Raw genomic sequence first — 20,217 nt, forward strand, 5'->3', positions numbered from 1 at the left:
GTGGTGGGTTTTTAGAAAGGGTCTGAAGTGGATGGTTTCGATCTTCCTAACATTTAATTGGAGGAAATTGAAGTGTATCTAGAACTGCATGTTGGACAAGCAGCCTGATCACACAGAAGGATTGGGCAAGCCAATGATATGGTGGAAGGCTGGCTGTCAATAATGTACATGTGAAAGCTTACCATCTCCCCCCACCCCACTGGGGCGATCTGCTAAATGTTTCAGGTTGAACTTTGACATTCTGCTTCCCTTTGTTCTGCTAGTTACACATTCTGATCTCTTAATGGGTCACCAACAGCACCCTTCTCAGCTATGATCATCACCATTTACATTCCCTTTGTCTTTTTGTCCATGGCATCTTTGTCAATCTCTCCCATCTCCGCTAACCACTGGTTCTCTATCCAGCCCTCACAGCATCCGCCCAGCTCACCACAACAGTATAAATCTCATCCTATCTTCTATTGTCTTCAGCTCTGACGAAGAGTGACCCAGAATCGAAACATTAGTTCTAATAGAGCTAATGTTTCAATTCTATCACAGATGCTGTCAGACCGGCTGAGATTTGCCAGTTTTTTCTGTTTTTGTTCAGATTCCAGCATCCACAGCAATTTGCTTTTATCTTAAAGGTTTGATTCGATTTTTTAAAAAGGCATAAAAGTTATTAAATAAAATCTGTGGTTTGTAATTGCTATCTTCAATAATTAGGCGTCTTAATAGGGTTGTGAGTTTTTGATTTGATTTGATTTATTACTGTCACGTGTATTAGTATACAGTGAAAAGTATTGTTTCTTGCACGCTATATAGGCAGAGCAAACCATTCATAGAGAAGGAAACGAGAGAGTGCAGAATGTAGTGTTACAGTCATAGCTAGGGTGTAGAGAAAGATCAACTTAATGCAAGGTGGGTCCATTCAAAAGTCCGACGGCAGCAGGAAAAAAACCGTTCATGTATCGGTTGGTATGTGACCTCAGATTTTTGTATCTTTTTCCAGACAAAGAAGATGGAAGAGAGAATGTCCGGGGTGGGTGGGGTCCTTAATTATGCTGGCTGCTTTGCTGAGGGAGTGGGAAGTGTAGTCAGAGTCAATGGATGGGAGGATGGTTCCACACAGACAGTAACAGTGGTCAGCACTGTTGCCTCACAGCGCCAGGGACCTAGGTTCAATCCCCAGCTTGGGTCACTGTCTGTGGGGTGTCTGCACGTTCTCCCCGTGTCTGTGTGGGTTTCACTCGGGTGCTCTGGTTTCCTCTCACAGTCCGAAAGACGTGTTGGTTAGGTGCATTGGCCATGCTAAATTCTCCCTCAGTGTAACCAAACAGCTGCCAGAGTTGGCTGCTTGGGGATTTTCACAGTAACTTCATTACAGTAGATAGATAGAATAGATATAATATATTATTATATTATCTTTTCTATCTATTACAGTGTTGATGTAAACCTACTTGTGACACGAATAAATAAGCTTAAACTTAAGCAACAGGAAAATCGAGGTTAGACTTTCAGACTGAATGAAAGTGTTCTGCAAATTAATCACCCAGCCTGGGTTTTGTTTCCCCAGTGTAGCGAAGACCATGTTGTGGGGCAGAGAATGCAGTAGACTAAGCTGAAAGAAAAACAAATGAATCCCTGCCTCACCTGGAAGGAATGTTTGGAGTCTTGGATGGTGAGGAGGGAGGAGACAAAGGACCAAGTCCTTACAGCTCTTCATGTGAAGGGGACGAGGTATTGGGGGTGATAAAGAAGTGGATCAGGGTGTCACGGAGAGAATGGTCCATATGGAATGTTGACAGGGGAGGCAAGGGAAAGGTACATTTGCTGGTGACATCACTTGTTTAAATTACAGTTGAGCTGTTTGCAAAATGTTTGCTGAAAAATGTAACAATTCGCTGGTAAATTGCAGCAAAATTGCAGAAGGCTATATCTTAATACTCCAGAAAAACCATTGCGAAAATGATCAGCACAGCAACGTATTGCTGCCAAGTAGGCTGTTGGAAGTGAAGTGGAGGTTGGAAATGCTTATACAACTGAAAGCACTTAGTGCTTGATTCACTAACATTTACCACAAAATGTTCTGTTTTCGTCTTGGGGACAATGAAACAGTCAGTTTTTTGCGCATCACTTGAAAAGTTACAGAATGACAGTTACATCAAACCTGAAATTGAAAGCTTGTGGTTATGGAATAGCTAACCAGCTACTTGTACCTCTTGAATTTTTGTCAACAACCTTTACAGACATTCAGAAGTCATTCAGATATATGCATGGAAACCTTGGGGCCCTCAGTTCGGAAAAATAGCTGATAACTCCGAATGAGAATTTATCCCTCATCTGATGTGATGGCATGTTCCCCAGCAAAATAAGGCCTGGACCAGGTTGTTTGACCATTTATAGTACTTTCATTCAGACCAAACAATACGAAACTTTGACCTGTTCTATTCATAGGCTTACAAAAATTCCTACAATTCTCATAAGGTTCCTGGTTCTGTGATTGCACCCATGAGGTCCTGGTTGCTGCCTTATTACTTACAGAATTCCTCGAGTGCCAGACTCCCTAAATCAGCCAGAGGAAATGCCACGAAAAATAACAAGGCTTGCTGAAAACATTAATTAAAGGATCAGTGCCATGCTCCAATGAGATGTGAGCGCGAATAATATCATGACCTTATCAACGAACAGAAATGCTTGTGACAGCTCACGCAGTAACTTGCATGAGTTTAATTCCATTCATTTTTCCTTAAAACCCAAAAAGCAATGATCTTGCTTCTGGCCCTGGCAGTATTATTTTGTGAGGTTTTCGGCTCCAGTATTTAGCACCCAGCGCAGTAGCAGCAACATCTCCCACTTAAGAGAGAAAAATGAATTACACTGAAACATCCCTCATTCACAGTGCAATGAAATAGGGTGCAAGGTGGAGGTAATGAAGCGAAAGATTACAGATTATGCTGTGAGATTAGAGACTCCACCAAAACCCTCCAGTCTGGAAAGTTAAAAAAAGTGACCTTGGTGTGACATTTTTTCTAGCTTATATTATGAATGGTGTCTCATAGATTGCTGAGAAGGGTTTGTGTTTCTGTGTTTCATCGCTATGTTTTAGATAAAAGCATTTTGATCCCGAACTAAATGTTTTCATGCACACACATGGTAGTGGAAAATAAATCATAATGTGGAATATGACATTTCTTTTTGTACTCCACTGTCAGTTAACAATAAATAGAACAAAGCGCACATTGTTACAAATGGCCCACAATGGAGAATCTGATGTACCAATGTGCTGTTCCATGGAACAGGGGAATACAGATTCATGCTGATGATCCTGAGTTTGTGTTTTTTGGGGAAGTGTTGGGGGAAAAAAAGCAGATATATTCGTCAGAGGAAAATTGGACATGATTAGGACAGGTGTCTCGGGCAGTGTGACAGCCCACATCAACTGTGTAAAGTGCCATTTGTTTCCAAGAGTATTATCATTTCGCACTATATGTCCTAGATAAAACACTGGCTTCTGAATGGATCCAAGCAATCAATAAAATTATTTGTCCCGATGAAGAATGTAATCCAGTAGGTCACCCCAGGGTGCTTTGGTATGTAAATAGCCAATGGCTGGTTACAGAGAGGCATTAATAGTGGGCAGGCCACCAAGGAATGAAGCAGCAAGTAAAACAGGCCCCCAATATAGGAGGCACAAAATAAAGAGTGCTCAACCATAACTCTGACCTAAAGTCAGAAAAAGCTGGAAATACCTAGCAAGTCAGATACCATTTGTAAATGACCCTTCATCAGAAATCATCTCTTGTGGCCCCACTCAGCCACGTTAATTGCCCACTTAATTGGGCCATGAGCGGGTGACCCACTTGATGCTTCCCCTGCTGTTCATAAAATTATGGTGGGGGTGGGGTGGGTGGGCCAGTGGTGAGTACTCCATGGATGGCACAGCACCCTAATTTATGGCACATCCACCTGCCCATGGATGGCCTGTAAAATTCAGTACCAGGAGTGGAATTTCTTTTCACGTAGCAAGTAAAATAAAATAAATTCTGAGTCGGTGCATGAACATGGATTAATCAGCTCTATTTTCCGATGAATTTAAGGGTCTAGTCAGAAGTCACTGTTCTTTCAGTGTCAACATACTACATTATCAGCTTTAAGGGTTGAGCATTTAGTGCGGGGGGATGGGTGGTGGGAGATGTACAGTAGACAGTTCGCCTCTCCCTTGGAAACGAAGACGGCATGGGTTGACCGCCCCCCCCCGCCCCCCCCCCCCCCCCCCCCCCCCCCCCCCCCCGCCCCCCCCGCCCCCCCCCCCCCGCCCCCCCCCCCCCCCCCCGCCCTCCCCCCCCCATCTCCCCGCCCCCACCCCCCATGCCACCATGACCTGCAGCTATATGAGTAGGCTAAATAATGTGTGCGGAACTTCTGCCTCTTACTGGGGAGGGAGATCCACCCCAAGGAGCAACTGACCAATCCAATTGGCTGGAAGTTTTATCAGTACCAACACATGGGGGTGAGCATGGCGGTGGGTGGGAAGGTGATGAAGTAGGCAGCTGCCCTATTTTACATGCCCCCCACTGAAAACACACCCAGCACGAGCATATAGATGCAATCCTAAGTCACACTTTTTATGAGTATTATTTGCTATGCACATAGGATTTGCACCATCATTATGTTTCTTATTATTGTAGTCTAGGAAACAAATCTTTAAAGATGTGAAACATCAATAGTTGACCAACCTTCTTCACAGCTTTCGCCTCGATAGCCAGGGACACAGATGCAAAGCCCTCCGACACATGTGCCATGGCCATGGCAGGTTGGATCAATACATTGATCCCCTGGTACATCACACTCTGGTCCCTTCCAGTCACTGTGGCACAAGCAGTGACCTTTTTCATATTGACCATTTGCACTGCAGAGGACAGGGCAGGAGTCTGAAAATGGGTAAAAATAATATATCAGCATCAATAGAGGCTGCCTAACTTCATTCTTGCATGTTTCACATTTTCTGCATTATGCCAGCAGTTTTCTGAATGTTAACAGTATTATAAATTTTGTTGAATGTTTCATTTTGCTAAGAATAATGCTAATATTCCTTTAGCGTTTGATCACGAATGGACAGTATCTTTATATTGATCCAGTAAGGATGATACAAGAATACATAATGGTACACCAAAGTATTATGGTTATGTATCTGGTTACGTTGAAAAAGGTCAAAGGTCTCATGTCTTTTTAAAAATGAATTTTCTCCCTTAATTTGCAATAAACAGTTCTGTGCCAGTTTGCAGTTTCCAGTAGAACTGTCTACCTGTCATAAACCTCACCAAAAGTAACTGTTATTCATCAATAAACTTGGGCTCTGACTTCTTGAGAAAAGTGGTAGTACTCGGGATAAAGTAACCGAACAAAGACCTGGAATCAAACCTAGGCCTGGCTTGGTCTATATGGCTCAGCTACTCACAGCCTTAACTAATCCCAGGAGAGTCGAGTACAAAACATTTTACGCTGAATAATGAATAAGGAAACCTGAATATATTGCCTATGCTGAAAAAGAGAAGATAGTTCACTGGGATCACTCTAACACTACCAATTAGCTCATAATCCAAACTACAAGGGATGCATGTAATTGAATATGTTCACTTAAATTGAGGATGTTCACTCTGAGACACATCAGCAGTTCACTCTTTGGTATCCGAAGTCAATTATTTGGAAATCAAATTTGGTTCCATGCCAACAGTTTGCTCACCTCTGTGAAACAAGGTCAACAACATACAATTAAGAAAATTCTCTGGAGTAATATACTTTGGTGTCCCCCTAAGGATAACAATCCATCAAAATCAAAAATCTTAGTTGAGCAAGTTCAAGTGATGCACTGATCAGTGCAATTGGTCCATATTCCATATCGTGCTTGGGTCAAAATTCGTCTTTTTGAAAAAATAAAATGGTATGTACGCAGAGAGGCAAGGGGCTGGAATTTCCCCTCCCACGCAGCTTGGAATTGAGTCAGAAATGGGTAAAATGTAGCCTGCAGGGAGGGAAATTTAAACCTAATCTCCATTCACAACCTACTTGTGAAACCCTTAGTCTGTGATCTCACAAGTATGTCCTGTGACATCAGGTCACCATCTTAAAAACTTAGGGGGAATTTGAATTTTAATTAAGGAGTTTAAAGCTTTACTTGTTGATATTATGGATTGCTGTGTTTGATTGATTCTTTTTTGAGGTTGTAAAATGAGCATTTGTTTTCAAAGCCTCTGGTTTCCGAAGCATTTTAAAGACTTTCCAGAATTGTCAATGGCTTATTACTGCTGTATATGGTTGATACTGAGAGAGTGGGTGTGGCGAATGCATGGCAGGCATGAAAGGCATGATGTGGAGATGCTGGCGTTGGACTGGGGTAAACAGAGTAAGAAGTCTCACAACACCAGGTTAAAGTCCAATAGGTTCATTTGGTAGCACAAGCCACTAGCCTTCGGAGCGCTGCCCCTTCATCAGGTGAGTGGGAGTTCTGTTCACAAACAGGGCATATAAAGACACAAACTCAATTTACAAAATAATGGTTGGAATGCGAGTCTTTACAGGTAATCAAGTCTTAAAGGTACAGACAATGTGAGTGGAGAGAGGGTTAAGCACAGGTTAAAGAGATGTGTATTGTCTCCAGCCAGGACAGTTAGTGAGATTTTGCAAGTCCAGGCAAGTCGTGGGGGTTATAGATAGTGTGACATGAATCCAAGATTCCGGTTGAGGCCGTTCTCATGTGTGCGGAACTTGGTTATCAGTTTCTGCTCAGTGACTCTGCGTTGTCTTTAAGACTTGATTACCTGTAAAGACTCGCATTCCAACCATTATTTTGTAAATTGAGTTTGTGTCTTTATATGCCCTGTTTGTGAACAGAACTCCCACTCACCTGACGAAGGAGCAGCGCTCCGAAAACGAGTGGCTTGTGCTACCAAATAAACCTGTTGGACTTTAACCTGGTGTTGTGAGGCATGAAAGGGACATGGGGGATATAGAAGGGGCATGAGAACAATGAAAGGAGCATTGAAGGGACATGGGACCTTGGAAGGGCAGTAGGGATATAAAGGAGCATAGAGGGAGCATAGAGGATATAAGGAGACATTGAGAAGGATTGATGGGTGAGTGGCTCAGATAAGGGGGAATTTTACCATTTTGAGCTTAAGTGCCGAATCTGGGCATCAAATAGATCCGCGCCTAGAATCCTCTTTGCACCGCACCCATACGCGTTTTGTCGGCTCCGGCCCGATCCATGCCGTGGCCGGGGCTTAGCACTGCCGGACCGATCGGAACTCTGAACTGTGCATGCGCAGTTCAAAAAAATCTGACAGAGCGCGTCCGGGCGCGAAACAAAAGCAGAAAGTGGAGAGAGCGGCTCTCTGATGTTTATCCTCTGGTCGGGGGGGGCGGTTGGCTGCCAGTCTGCGGCCGATGCCTCCTGCCGTAGTGGACGTGCGGCCATGCCATCCCACGAAACCTTCAGGATGAAGCGATTCCTCGCTAAGAAGATGAAGCAGAACCCGCCGATTCCACAGTGGCCGATTCCACAGTGTAAAGGGATACACCATCACTGGTACACTACCAGCCACAGCCATATCTCCCGCTCTTTTGCCCCTGCAGGGAAGAGTAATCTGTGGCTGGTAGTGTACCAGTGATGGTGCCAGGAGGGATCGGCTGCAGACTGGCAGCCGACACCGCCCCCCCCCCCGCCCCCGACCAGAGGATGAGGCGTCACACCCCCTCTCCTCCTCCCACCCCCTTCCCGCCCCGATCAGAGGATGACGTGGGTCAGAGAGCCGTTGCAGTCTCTGACCCCACTCTTCGGAAGCTGCAGCGGCGACTTCAGACTTTTATTTTGCAGGTCGGTTACAGCGCGGACGCAGATCGGGCCAGAAGACGGTAAAGTGGGATTTGGTGGTACAGTTGGGCGCACGGTTCATTCAGTCGATTTAAATGCATGCACCCGATCTGGGCACGGGTCCAGCCCGGGTGTCGGTAAAGGCGCGATCTGCTCGGATTCGGGTGCATATCGCGTTAAAGGCCCGACGCCCAACTTTACTGCGATTTCGCGCCCAAAAACGGGCGGGAAGTTTTGGTAAAATCAGGCCCAAGGGGGTCTAACAAACACATGCAGGCCAGGTAATGTTTCAGTGAACTGAGGCAAGCCTTCAAACTGCCCGCCATGCAGCATTCCTGACTGCAGTCTAACCCCGACTCCAGGAGAACAAAATCTTGTGGGAATTCACCGACTTTCAGAAATTGGAAGCACAATGTCTGGACTTGTAGTTCCTGGTTGTAAGGGGAAGATCTGGCCTGAAGGTTGTAATTTCATGTGTGTTTCTTTGGATGTTAAGTAGAGGGATTCAATATACATTAAAGGTTACAATGGCACGCCTGCCTGGAATTGAGTCTGGAATGGGTAAAATGTGGCCTGTAGGGATGGAAATTCAGACTTATTCTCCATTCACGACCAACAACCCACTTGTGAACCCTACTAGTCTGTAATCTCACAAGTATGTCCTCTGACATCAGGGTCACTATCTTAACAACTGAGGGGGAATTTGAATTTCATCTCTCATACTATTTTCATTATGATGGAAATGATTTGTAAGCTGTCGGAGCCTCAGCAGGTGAGTCAGTTTGTGAAACTTGTGGAGTGGGAGGTGGGGAAAGAAGGGGGCATGCTGCTAAGCCGCTGGGGATCTTTTGATATGTAAATGCAAGTGCACTTGCCAATTCCACCTCACATCCCACATGTCCCCTTCAAACCTTCCAACTCATCGATGCCCCTTCCATTTATGCACCCTCCATGCACACAAAGTATTCATAAAATACAGAATCAACAAGCCACACGACAAGTCTTTCAAATGCTCCTTAAACTGGCAAAATACCCAAACGGGCTTTGAAAATCTCATTTGCAAAAAAAATTTGCCACTCTTACTACCTCATAAAGTGTCAATCAACCTGAAAGTGTCAATCAAACATTGCTATCCATTGTTTCAATAAATAAAGTTTTAATCCTCTTAACAGCTCTTAATCTTGTCCAAATTAACAAACAGGCATTGAAAAACCACAAAGAAAGAAAATAGTCCAAACTCAAAAAATGTGAATCAAACAATGCTAGCTCTCCCCTCCAAGCTGTTTCAACATTGCCAACAGGACTGAGTCTATTAATCAGTCTTGGAGCTCAGTCAAGCATTCATAATGTAACCATCTTGCAACTAAATCAACAGAACTAGTTTGTCCTGATGGCCAGACATCTCCTTTACCAGATATTCTCATGAGTGCTTAACTGAGTTCCAAGAATGGCTAATTCATTCAGCTCAGCAGGAGTGTGTTTACACAACTTGAATAAGAGCGCTAGATTTGTTTGATTGATAGATTTACAAAGTTGTTATAATTATTCTTTATTTCATTTGGGTTTTCAATGCTTGCTTGTTTATTTGGACAAGATTAAGAGGTTTTAAGACATCTAAAGCTTTATTTGTTGATATTATGAATTGCTGCATTTGATTGACACTTTTATGAGGTTGTAAAATGAGCATTTGTTTTTGAAGGAGCTTTTCAAAGTCTCTAGTTTCTGAAGCATTTTAAAGATTTTCCAGAATTGTCAATGGCTTATTGCTTCTATGCATGGTGGATACTGAGTGAGTAGGTGTGGAGAATGCATGGTGGGCATGAAAGGAAAATGGGGGGGGGGGGATATGGAAGGGGCATGGGAACAATAGAAGGAGTACTGAAGAGGCATGGGACATGGAAGGGTATTAGGGATATAAAGGGGCATGGAGGGAACATGGAGGATATAAGGACACATCGGGAAGGATTGGAGGGTGAGTGGCTAATGTAAGGGATCTAACAAATGTGTGTATGACAGGTGATGTTTCAGTGAACTGAGGCAAGCTTTCAAACTGCCCACCAGGCGGCATTCCTGACTGCAACCTAATCTTGACTCCAGGAGACCAAAATCTTGTGGGAATTCCCGACTTTCAGAAATTGGGAGCACAATGTCCGGACTTGTAGTTCCTGGTTGTAAGGGGAAGATCTGGCCTGAATACCAATGTGCATGTTGGTATTTTATGGGTGTTTCTTTGGATGTTAGATGGAGGGATTCAATATACTGTAGTGTACATTAAAGGTCACAATGACATCTTCAGACCATCGCTGTTATAGCTTCTGTTTATGGAGTTCAGGGAACCAATCATTGCAGAGTCACAACTACCACAGACTAGCAGCCTAGCAACAATCTTAGGCTATGCTCAGTAAGCAGTGTCAAGAGAATAGAATAAACCAGTGGTGAAGAAAATTGTAACTTGTAACCTTCACAGTGACAGAAAAAGCAATTCCATGCACAGCAAAGATCCCCATGTCTTTTGCTACCTTTTGATAAAGTACAATTACTGCTTCCCTGGTGAATTTAAAGCTGCATTAAACATTCCTTCTTTCATTCTGAGAGCTTGGTCCTGCAGTCCGTTATTAAAAAGAGGACTTTTTCCTGAAAGCCCTGGGCCTACATTGCCTGATCTTTGTGTTTATCTTCTCTTGATCTGAAAGATTGATATCAGCCTCATATCAGTAAGTCATGCCACTATCACCCTGTTGCAAGAAGTTGGTTATGTTACCATAAACTCCGAGCCAGGTCTCACTACAGCATGCACATTGACATTTATGCATTCTGAAAACATAGCATGCAAAGTTCAATTGGATCTACTGATCTGTCTGCACAGGAAGCTTAACTAGTATTTTTGCAGTAATAGCAAACATCGTCAAAAACTAACAAACTCCACCCAGAATAGATGATTAATTTGATGTATTTAAATGTTTTTGGGTTTGACTAGACCACTGACTCATCAGCAACTCATAGAAACTAAGCCCAAAATGTTTCTCATCAAATATATATAGTGTAATATTTCCATTTTTGGTTCAATTTTCTGCTTCTTCATGGTGTAATTGCTGTCATTAGGATCAGCTTTCCCCATTCTATACCAGTGAGATGAATTCAGGAAATGTAGCCTCAGTAATGTGGATCTATCTTTCTCATGTAATAGGAGTGATGCTGGCACAAGTCGCATATATTGCCAGCTCTAGTTACCCTGACATATTATTCCCCAATCTATCTTCAAGTTGATATAGTTGCTGTGTGGGCTGGTAAATAATGACTGCAGAGCACAATACATTCACATTTGCTCAACAACTCGCCACAGTTGGCTTTACCTCGTGCACAGTCAGGCCCAAGAAATCCTGGAAAACAGTGACAGTGGCCAGAGATACATTCCCCATTCCCATTGCAATTGGTAGAACATTCATCCATCGAGTCTACAAGTAATGACAACATTGAGTAAATATTGGGTGAATAACTTTGTGCATGAATCCAATTTTTAATTCTATTAGAAACAAGATTTAATAGTGATAATACATATGTGGTATGTTGTCTTATACCATAATGCCCAACAACAGAGTGCATTTAAATTGGGGTTGGACAAGACAAATCTTCAAAAAGTTTTGATTTCCTAGATGGCTCTGCGCAGGACTGGTGATACGTGACACTTTTGAAAATAACACTCCCTTCTACAGCTCTTCAGCCCACACCAAATTTATTTCCCAGAAATAAAGAAAGAAAACCTCAGGGAGTACATCCACCACTGAATTATATTACACTCCTCCTGTTTCTTCTCCTTTCCTGTTTTCTACTTCTTTATTTAGTTATTAGAGCATAGGAAATGTTAGACTGAAACCTAGTCTGAGACCTGGGTAATTCCACAGCTAATCCCTGCATTGCCCCTCCTGAGTACTGCCCCCACCTCTCCTCACCCATCCTACAGCAATCACCTCCCACTCAACCGACTACCCTCAACCCAACTCTACTAACCCCCCACAGTCAACTGATTCTACCCCTGACCCAACATGACTATCCTCTCCAATGAACTGCCTACCATCGACCCAACCCTACTACTCCCCCTCCCCACCACCCGACCGCCTCCTGACCCAACCAGAATACACCCTCTCTAAACAGCCGACTACCCTGACCAAACCCGACTATGCCCCCAATGAACCGACTATCCCCTGACCCAACATGACTATCCTCCCCAATCAACCGACTAGCCTCGACCTGACCCGACTACTCCCATGACCACCTGACTACCCTCCCAACCCGACCTGCCAACACCGATCTCTTGACCACCCACTCTAACCCACTAACCCTGAACACCTGACTACTCCCCACCTGACTCAGCTACCTCACAACTTCCTGACTAGCCCCCGACCAGACCTGGCGACCTACCTGACAATCCACTCATCCACCTACTACTCACTTACCTACCCATCCGACCCAGCAACTCACTCAGTCACTCACTCATCCATTTACTAATGTTTAAAGACTTGACCTTTAAATTTACCATACAGCATCTGATACGATAAGGAGGAGACATGTTCTGCCTTCACCCAACTCTACTCCACTCTGACAAAGCTCCCCATGGTATACTGCACATCACATTTCAACTGCTGGGATGGGAAGATCTCAGAAGAAATGTGCGAATGAAAATCTCCATTCACAGTGGCAACCCACTTAACATTGCTGCTGCTCGGAAGATTCAGACTATCTTGAGTCTTCCCTTGGGTCAAAAGTGGGCACGTAGTAAAATAAATTCAAAACGGCTAAATGATGATGCCTAAAGACAAATTAAATCAAATTGTAAGGTTTTGTCAGTTATAAGCAAGCAATTTTTGAGAATAGATATTGCATTCACTGTGGATACATCACAAAGGATAGAGGCATTGTTAGCAGGGCTTTCTTTTTCAGCTTTGTTGGAAAGTAGAGACAACAAGGTCACCAAATGATTTTGGTGGAGATTTTAAAAAAGGACTGCTTTACATTAAGTTTCATGACCGAAAATAATATTCAATAATTAACCTCTCCTGTTATTTGGAAGCAATGTTAAAACTAAATGTGCAGAAGTGGTTGCAGAAACGGTCTTTGCTAGGATTTAGAGTTGAAAACAGATTGGGCATTTGGGTTCAATACTGCTCACTCGAGGTGATTAAAAAGGGTGTTTTTCTATGTAATCAACTACAGCTCAGAGGTTCAGGGTTGTTTTGGGTTTCTGTGTTTCCAGCCAGCACTTTGGTTTTCCGGAGTTTTAGTATCAGGTGTAATCATTTATTTTGGTTGAACTCTTTTTATTGACATTGGCGTTTTTACCTCCAGGACTCTTTCACATAAGGAGAAAAAGTGAATCAATGGAAAGATGACATGATGGTCAGGCTGCCCAGATGATGCTCTGAGCCCTCCTGTCTGTATGTGTACCCTAATATCTGCCAAAATGAGTAGCAAACCTTACTCTGATAGAGATTGCTGATATTACCTCCTCTTCTCACTGCTTGCTGTGCCAAGGGGCTTCCTGGTGGCAACATATTGAGAAGGAATTAACTATCGAACAATTATGCTGAAAAGTTGCTCTTCCAGCATGGGCTATTGCCTGAAATAGGGCATACCAGGGCTAATCAGGAACCAGCACTGCCTGCTTGATCTCACCTGTCAAGTGGCAAGCATGTTGATGATTTTTTAATGTGTGGTTCCAAAAAGGGATATGAAGCATGCTTGCACCTGAAATTTCCCATATCATGATTTCCTGAATGCAACTGTGTCATTGAGGAAGGGCTGAGTAAAGGCCTACATCTTCCCCACAGGACTTTTGTGCGCCCCCTGATTATTCTCATGCACTGCATAATGATCATTTATATGTAGGCACTGGTAAATGCCTGGATGAAAGATGCCTGCTTGTGCCACAGCAGTACACCGTGCCACCTATATATTGACTCTAGTACAAAATGCTACTCATTTTGGCAGATATTAGAGTGCACATACAGACAGGAGGGCTCAGAAACAGGAGGCTGGAAACGAGGCCAAGAGTGCATGAGCTGATATGTGAGATAGAACCTCATGGGTATTGATGGCTGTGAGACACTGGGCAAGATGGTAGCCACCATGTACTTAATCTTGTATCTGTTAAACATGTGGCCAACAATAAATTATTGATTGTGATTGGTGCAGATCAATCAGATTGCTAGAACAGACCAAATTGGATGTTGCACACTCAGAATTTTACTTACCATCAAAACTGTTGTGGACAGTAGAATCTAAGCAAATATGAGAAATATTACACCTTTTATGAAGTAGTAACAACCCAAACTGTGCAAGTATGTATAGCAACAGCATTTGTATTTAGATAGCACCATGATCATAGATACATTTCCAAAACTGTTTTGCAGAAGCATGATCAGACATACAACTACACTTCACCAAGGAAGGAGATGTTGAAAGGGATGACTAATAGCTTGCTTGTAGGGATAGGTTTTGAGGAGGGTCTTGAAGGATGAGAGGGAGATGGAGAAATTTAGTGAGGAATTCCAGTACATCGTGTCCAAATGACATAAAGGAGTAGGGATTTAGGGATAAAGGATAGAGTTGGAGGATCTTGCCATCTGGCACACTTTTTCTATCAAGAAATTTTTAATAACTAGATCATAAATGCTACTTTCGATGACCTGGACCAGAGCTGGACCTTACTTTATTAATGTTGTTAACCTAACTGCATCAAAGCAATGGTATTTTTAAACTATGCTAATATCATCATTTAAAATTATATTGTTAATGCTGGTGAATAAGCAAAATAACACCAGCCGAGAAAGTATAAATTTTGTTAATCCAGCAATTAATCAACGTGCAACTTCAGGATTTTCAGGCAATCAGAAGAAGCAACAGTTGATTTGTATTTCCTTGGAACTTGGATCTTCACAATTCCATACATAAAAGATCATATTTTCCTGCCACCACAATCTTGTGCAATTTAGAATACTTGAGAAGTTTGTGGTTAGAAAGGTTACATAAAACTCAAAAGATAAGTGACAAAATGTTCTACTTTCCAACTAATGTACATTTTTATATGTGCACTGTGTACACTTGTAACCCCTTATTATGGCAAAATTGCACACAAATTATTCACAACAATGAGATACTTTACCTTAAATGACAATGTCATAGGTGGTGACAATGCATTACCAAAATGATTAGATTGTGCTATTGAAGACAGATCATGTATTCCAAATAGTAGATTAAATCAATTTTGAGTCTTTTATGATTCATAAGGTCAAATATTGTGTTATGAATAGTCTGCTTCAACTAATCAATAAACATAGCATAAACTGAGACTTCACACTCAACCCTGTGGAACATTAAATCAGTATGAATACTATTAATGATTGGAATTTTTATTTTAAATAATTGTTGATCTATTCTGACTGAATCCTGACAATTCTGTCACATCAACTATTCTATCAGAATACTTGAAGTTATATCAAGTTTTTATAACCAACAAAGGGCATTACTAAAGACTGCTTAAATGTTATTTATTTTTGTTTAAATTGAACAATCATGCAGGATACTAAGCAAGAGAGAGAATTGACAGGTCTTGTGAAAAAAAATCATTAAAATCATAAGCCAAAAGTATGACTGCAGTAAATGTAAACAAACCATGGTTATCTGAGCAGAAAGCATATCATACAAATCAGCACATGTATCGTTTATCTGCTTTTTTAACGTGGCTATTAGCTCATCAAATTTAAATTAAAACTCAAAGGAGTTGACATGGTGAATGTGTGTTACATTCCATTGACTGCACATATCAAGAAGTTCTTGACATGTTGTTCATGATCTTCATGAACAGAAATTTTGGGCAGTACCTTCTTAATTTCCTGATATTCATTGCAAATGGGTAAATGTTCAGTGCAAATACCCTACAATGTAAAGTCTACATCATTGACACAACCCTGTAGCTGTATTGTGTCAATCAATGGCATTCTGGGCTCCGAATGAGAAGGTTTTTGTTTTTCATACTTTCTCTTCCTGCCCCAACCCTCTTCATCCAGCCCACTCCACCCCCACCATCACAAGCTTTATTGACCTATGAATGCAGGGATAAATGAATGTTACACCACTCAGGAGTGTCACGATTTGGATTAGAAGTTAAATCAAGGTTCTGTCCACCTGTTCCTTTGTTTCAGGTGCATACTAAAAATCTCTTTGGTGCTATTTGAACAATAGCAGGCAATGTTTTGGAGCCCTGGCTATCATTACTCTCTCAGCTGACAGCATCAAAATTTAATTAACTGCTCTTTTATCTCACTTATGTTTGTTGCCTGCAGAAAATAGCTGCTGCGCTTTCCATAATAACAGAGACTGCACTTCAAAGTAATTTTTGCATGCAAAATGGGATCTTTCCAATAGATGTGATAAGCTATTATGTAAATGCAAATTCTCTCTTTCTGTTTGAACAGGGCATTCTCAAGAAACAATCTTGTTACTTTCCAAAAATGTACATTCTTCTAAAACTCATCAGAAAAATGTAGGCCATTCAGGTCGTCTTCAACCATTCAGGCAGATCACGCCTGAACTTTATCTCAATTCCCTTTGCCTGCTTTTGATCCAAACCTCTCATAGAAATCATAGAATCCTTACAATACAGAAGGAGGCCATTTAGCCCATTACGTCCGCAACGACCACAATCCCACTCAGACCCTATCCTCGTAACTCCACGTATTTACCCTGCTAATCCCCCTGACGCTAAGGGGCAATTTAATGGTCAATCAACTTAATCTGCACATCTTTGGACTGTGGGAGGAAACCGGAGCACCCGGAGTAAACCCAGGGAGACATAGGAAGAATGTGCAAACTCCACGCAGAGAGTCACCCGAGACCGGGTCCCTGGCGCTTTGAGGCAGCAGTGCTAACCACTGTACCACCGTGCCACCCCCAAATCTTATCACAGAACCACAGAATGGTTAGAGCACAGAAGGTGGCCATTCGGCCTGTCATATCCATGCTAGTTTTCATAGAATCGTACAGTGCAGGAGGTGGCCATTTGGCCCATCGAACCTGCACCGACAACAATCCCATCAAAGTGCTATCCCCGTAACCCGACGTATTTATCCTGCTAATCCCCCTGACACTAATGGGAAATTTAGCATGGTCAATCCTTCCAATCTGCTCATTTTTGGACTGTTGCAGGAGAGAACTTTGGAGATAGTGACCACAATTCGGTGTCTTTTGTTATTGCAATGGAGAGGGATAGGGCTGGATGGCAGGGCAAGGCTTACAATTGGGGGAGAGGTAATTATGATGCGATTAGGCAAGAATTAGGGGGCATAAGATGGGAACAGAAACTGTCAGGGAAAGGCACTGATGAAAAGTGGAACTTTTTCAAGGAACAAATACTGGGTGTCCTTGATAGGTATGTCCCTGTCAGGCAGGGAGGAAATGGCCGAGTGAGGGAACCGTGGTTCACAAAAGAGGTGGAATGTCTTGTGAAAAGGAAGAGGGAAGCTTATGTAGGGATGAGGAAACAAGGTTCAGATGGCTCGATTGAGGGTTACAAGTTAGCAAGGAATGAGCTGAAAAAGGGGCTGAGGAGAGCTAGGAGGGGACATGAGAAGTCCTTGGCGGGTCGGATCAAGGAAAACCCCAAGGCTTTTTACTCTTATGTGAGGAATAAAAGAATGACCAGGGTGAGGTTAGGGCCGGTCAAGGACAGTGGTGGGAACTTGTGTATGGAATCAGTAGAGATAGGCGAGGTGATGAATGAATACTTTTCTTCAGTGTTCACCAAGGAGAGGGGCCATGTTTTTCAGGAAGAGAAGGTGTTACAGGCTAATAGGCTAGAGGAAATAGATGTTCGGAGGGAGGATGTCCTGGCAGTTTTGAATAAACTGAAGGTCGATAAGTCCCCTGGGCCTGATGAAATGTATCCTAGGATTCTTTGGGAGGCGAGGGATGAGATTGCAGAGCCTTTGGCTTTGATCTTTGGGTCCTCGCTGTCCACGGGGATGGTGCCAGAGGACTGGAGAGTGGCAAATGTTGTTCCTCTGTTTAAGAAAGGGAATAGAAATGACCCTGGTAATTATAGACCGGTTAGTCTGACTTCGGTGGTTGGTAAATTGATGGAAAAGGTCCTTAGGGATGGGATTTACGACCATTTAGAAAGATGCGGATTAATCCGGGATAGTCAGCACGGATTTGTGAAGGGCAAATCGTGCCTCAAAAATTTGATAGAATTTTTTGAGGAGGTAACTAAGTGTGTTGATGAAGGTAGGGCGGTTGATGTCATATACATGGATTTTAGTAAGGCGTTTGATAAGGTCCCCCATGGTCGGCTTATGATGAAAGTAAGGAGGTGTGGGATAGAGGGAAAGTTGGCCGATTGGATAGGTAACTGGCTATCTGATCGAAGACAGAGGGTGGTGGTGGATGGAAAATTTTCGGACTGGAGGCAGGTTGCTAGCAGAGTGCCGCAGGGATCGGTGCTTGGTCCTCTGCTCTTTGTGATTTTTATTAATGACTTAGAGGAGGGGGCTGAAGGGTGGATCAGTAAATTTGCTGATGACACCAAGATTGGTGGAGTAGTGGATGAGGTGGAGGGCTGTTGTAGGCTGCAAAGAGACATAGATAGGATGCAAAGCTGGGCTGAAAAATGGCAAATGGAGTTTAACCCTGATAAATGTGAGGTGATTCATTTTGGTAGGACTAATTTAAATGTGGATTACAGGGTCAAAGGTAGGGTTCTGAAGACTGTGGAGGAACAGAGAGATCTTGGGGTCCATATCCACAGATCTCTAAAGGTTGCCACTCAAGTGGATAGAGCTGTGAAGTAGGCATATAGTGTGTTAGCTTTTATTAACAGGGGGTTGGAGTTTAAGAGCCGTGGGGTTATGCTGCAACTGTACAGGACCTTGGTGAGACCGCGTTTGGAATATTGCGTGCAGTTCTGGTCACCTCACTATAAGAAGGATGTGGAAGCGCTGGAAAGAGTGCAGAGGAGATTTACCAGGATGCTGCCTGGTTTGGAGTGTCGGTCTTATGAGGAAAGGTTGAGGGAGCTAGGGCTGTTCTCTCTGGAGCGGAGGAGATTGAGGGGAGACTTAATAGAGGTTTATAAAATGATGAAGGGGATAGATAGAGTGAACGTTCAAAGACTATTTCCTCGGGTGGATGGAGCTATTACAAGGGGGCATAACTATAGGGTTCATGGTGGGAGATATAGGAAGGATATCAGAGGTAGGTTCTTCACGCAGAGAGTGGTTGGGGTGTGGAATGGACTGCCTGCAGTGATAGTGGAGTCAGACACTTTAGGAACATTTAAGCGGTTATTGGATAGGCACATGGAGCACACCAGGATGGTAGGGAGTGGGATAGCTTGATCTTGGTTTCAGATGAAGGTCGGCACAACATCGTGGGCCGAAGGGCCTGTTCTGTGCTGTACTGTTCTATGTTCTATGTTCTATAAACCAGAGCACCCGACATGGGGAGAACGTGCAAACTCCACACAGGCAGTCACCCAAGGTTGGAATCAAACCTGCTTTCTCTCTGGCACTGTGAGGCAGCAGTGTTAACCGCTAAGATCTACTTAGTGAGTCTCACCACACTGAACTCTCCATTTATTTCCCCTTGAGATAGTTCTTTAACTCTCTTCTGAAAGCAATGGTTGGATTTGCCACCATTACATTCTCAAGCAGCGCGTCCCAATTTTTAATCATTTGTTGCATAAAGAGATTTTTCCTCTCGCGAATTTTTGTCAAAAACCTAAAATTGATGTCTTCTGCCTCTCAATCCTTCCATCAATGCCAACAAATTCTCCCTATATACCCTTTCTGGGCCCTTAATATTTTTGAGCACCTCTATCAAACCTCAGCCTTCTCCAAAGAGAATAGCCCCCGCATCACCAATCTATCTCCATAACTGAAGTCTTTCGACCATTCTTGTAAGTCTTTTCTACACCCTCTCCAATGCCTTCATTCCTAAAGTGTGGTGTGCAGAATTTAAATTCATGGGCAGAATTTTCCCTTTTGTTTTCCAAGTGTTAACTCAGGCGAGAAAAATGGTGTGCAACTTCCAGCTTTTCCTGTCACATTTTCCAACACTTCGAGAAGAAAATGCTGGAGGTGATTCCACATCATCACGCTGGTGGTGCAAGCTCCTCTGGCAATGTTGGCCTTCCCAAATCTAACTGAACAAAGAGTGAAACCAGATTCCCCAATGCACATGGGAAACCACTCTTTCTCCATGCACCTGGGGAACACCGCCAGACACAGGGAAACCTCCCATGGAAAGCCAACCCCGGCAATGCCCCGATGCCCTGGCAATACTTGGGCACTGTCCCCTGGCAATTAGGGGGCAGA

The 20,217-nt window shown here is 43.1% G+C and overlaps 1 protein-coding gene across 4 annotated transcripts in view; it reads right to left on the bottom strand.

The window, feature by feature from the left end:
- The window catches only part of tenm1 (teneurin transmembrane protein 1), a 770,685-nt gene that overhangs the window by 206,031 nt on the left and 544,437 nt on the right, over positions 1 to 20,217 (bottom strand). For all 4 annotated transcript variants that reach the window (XM_078211359.1, XM_078211358.1, XM_078211357.1 and 1 more), the window contains 2 exons: positions 11,206 to 11,307; positions 4,719 to 4,913 (listed from right to left, as the gene is read on the bottom strand). In XM_078211359.1, coding sequence (XP_078067485.1) covers positions 4,719 to 4,913; positions 11,206 to 11,307 — 297 coding nt within the window. The remainder of the gene's footprint in view (positions 1 to 4,718; positions 4,914 to 11,205; positions 11,308 to 20,217) is intronic.

This window comes from Mustelus asterias, chromosome 4, assembly GCF_964213995.1.
Source record: "Mustelus asterias chromosome 4, sMusAst1.hap1.1, whole genome shotgun sequence".
Lineage (NCBI taxonomy): Eukaryota > Metazoa > Chordata > Chondrichthyes > Carcharhiniformes > Triakidae > Mustelus > Mustelus asterias.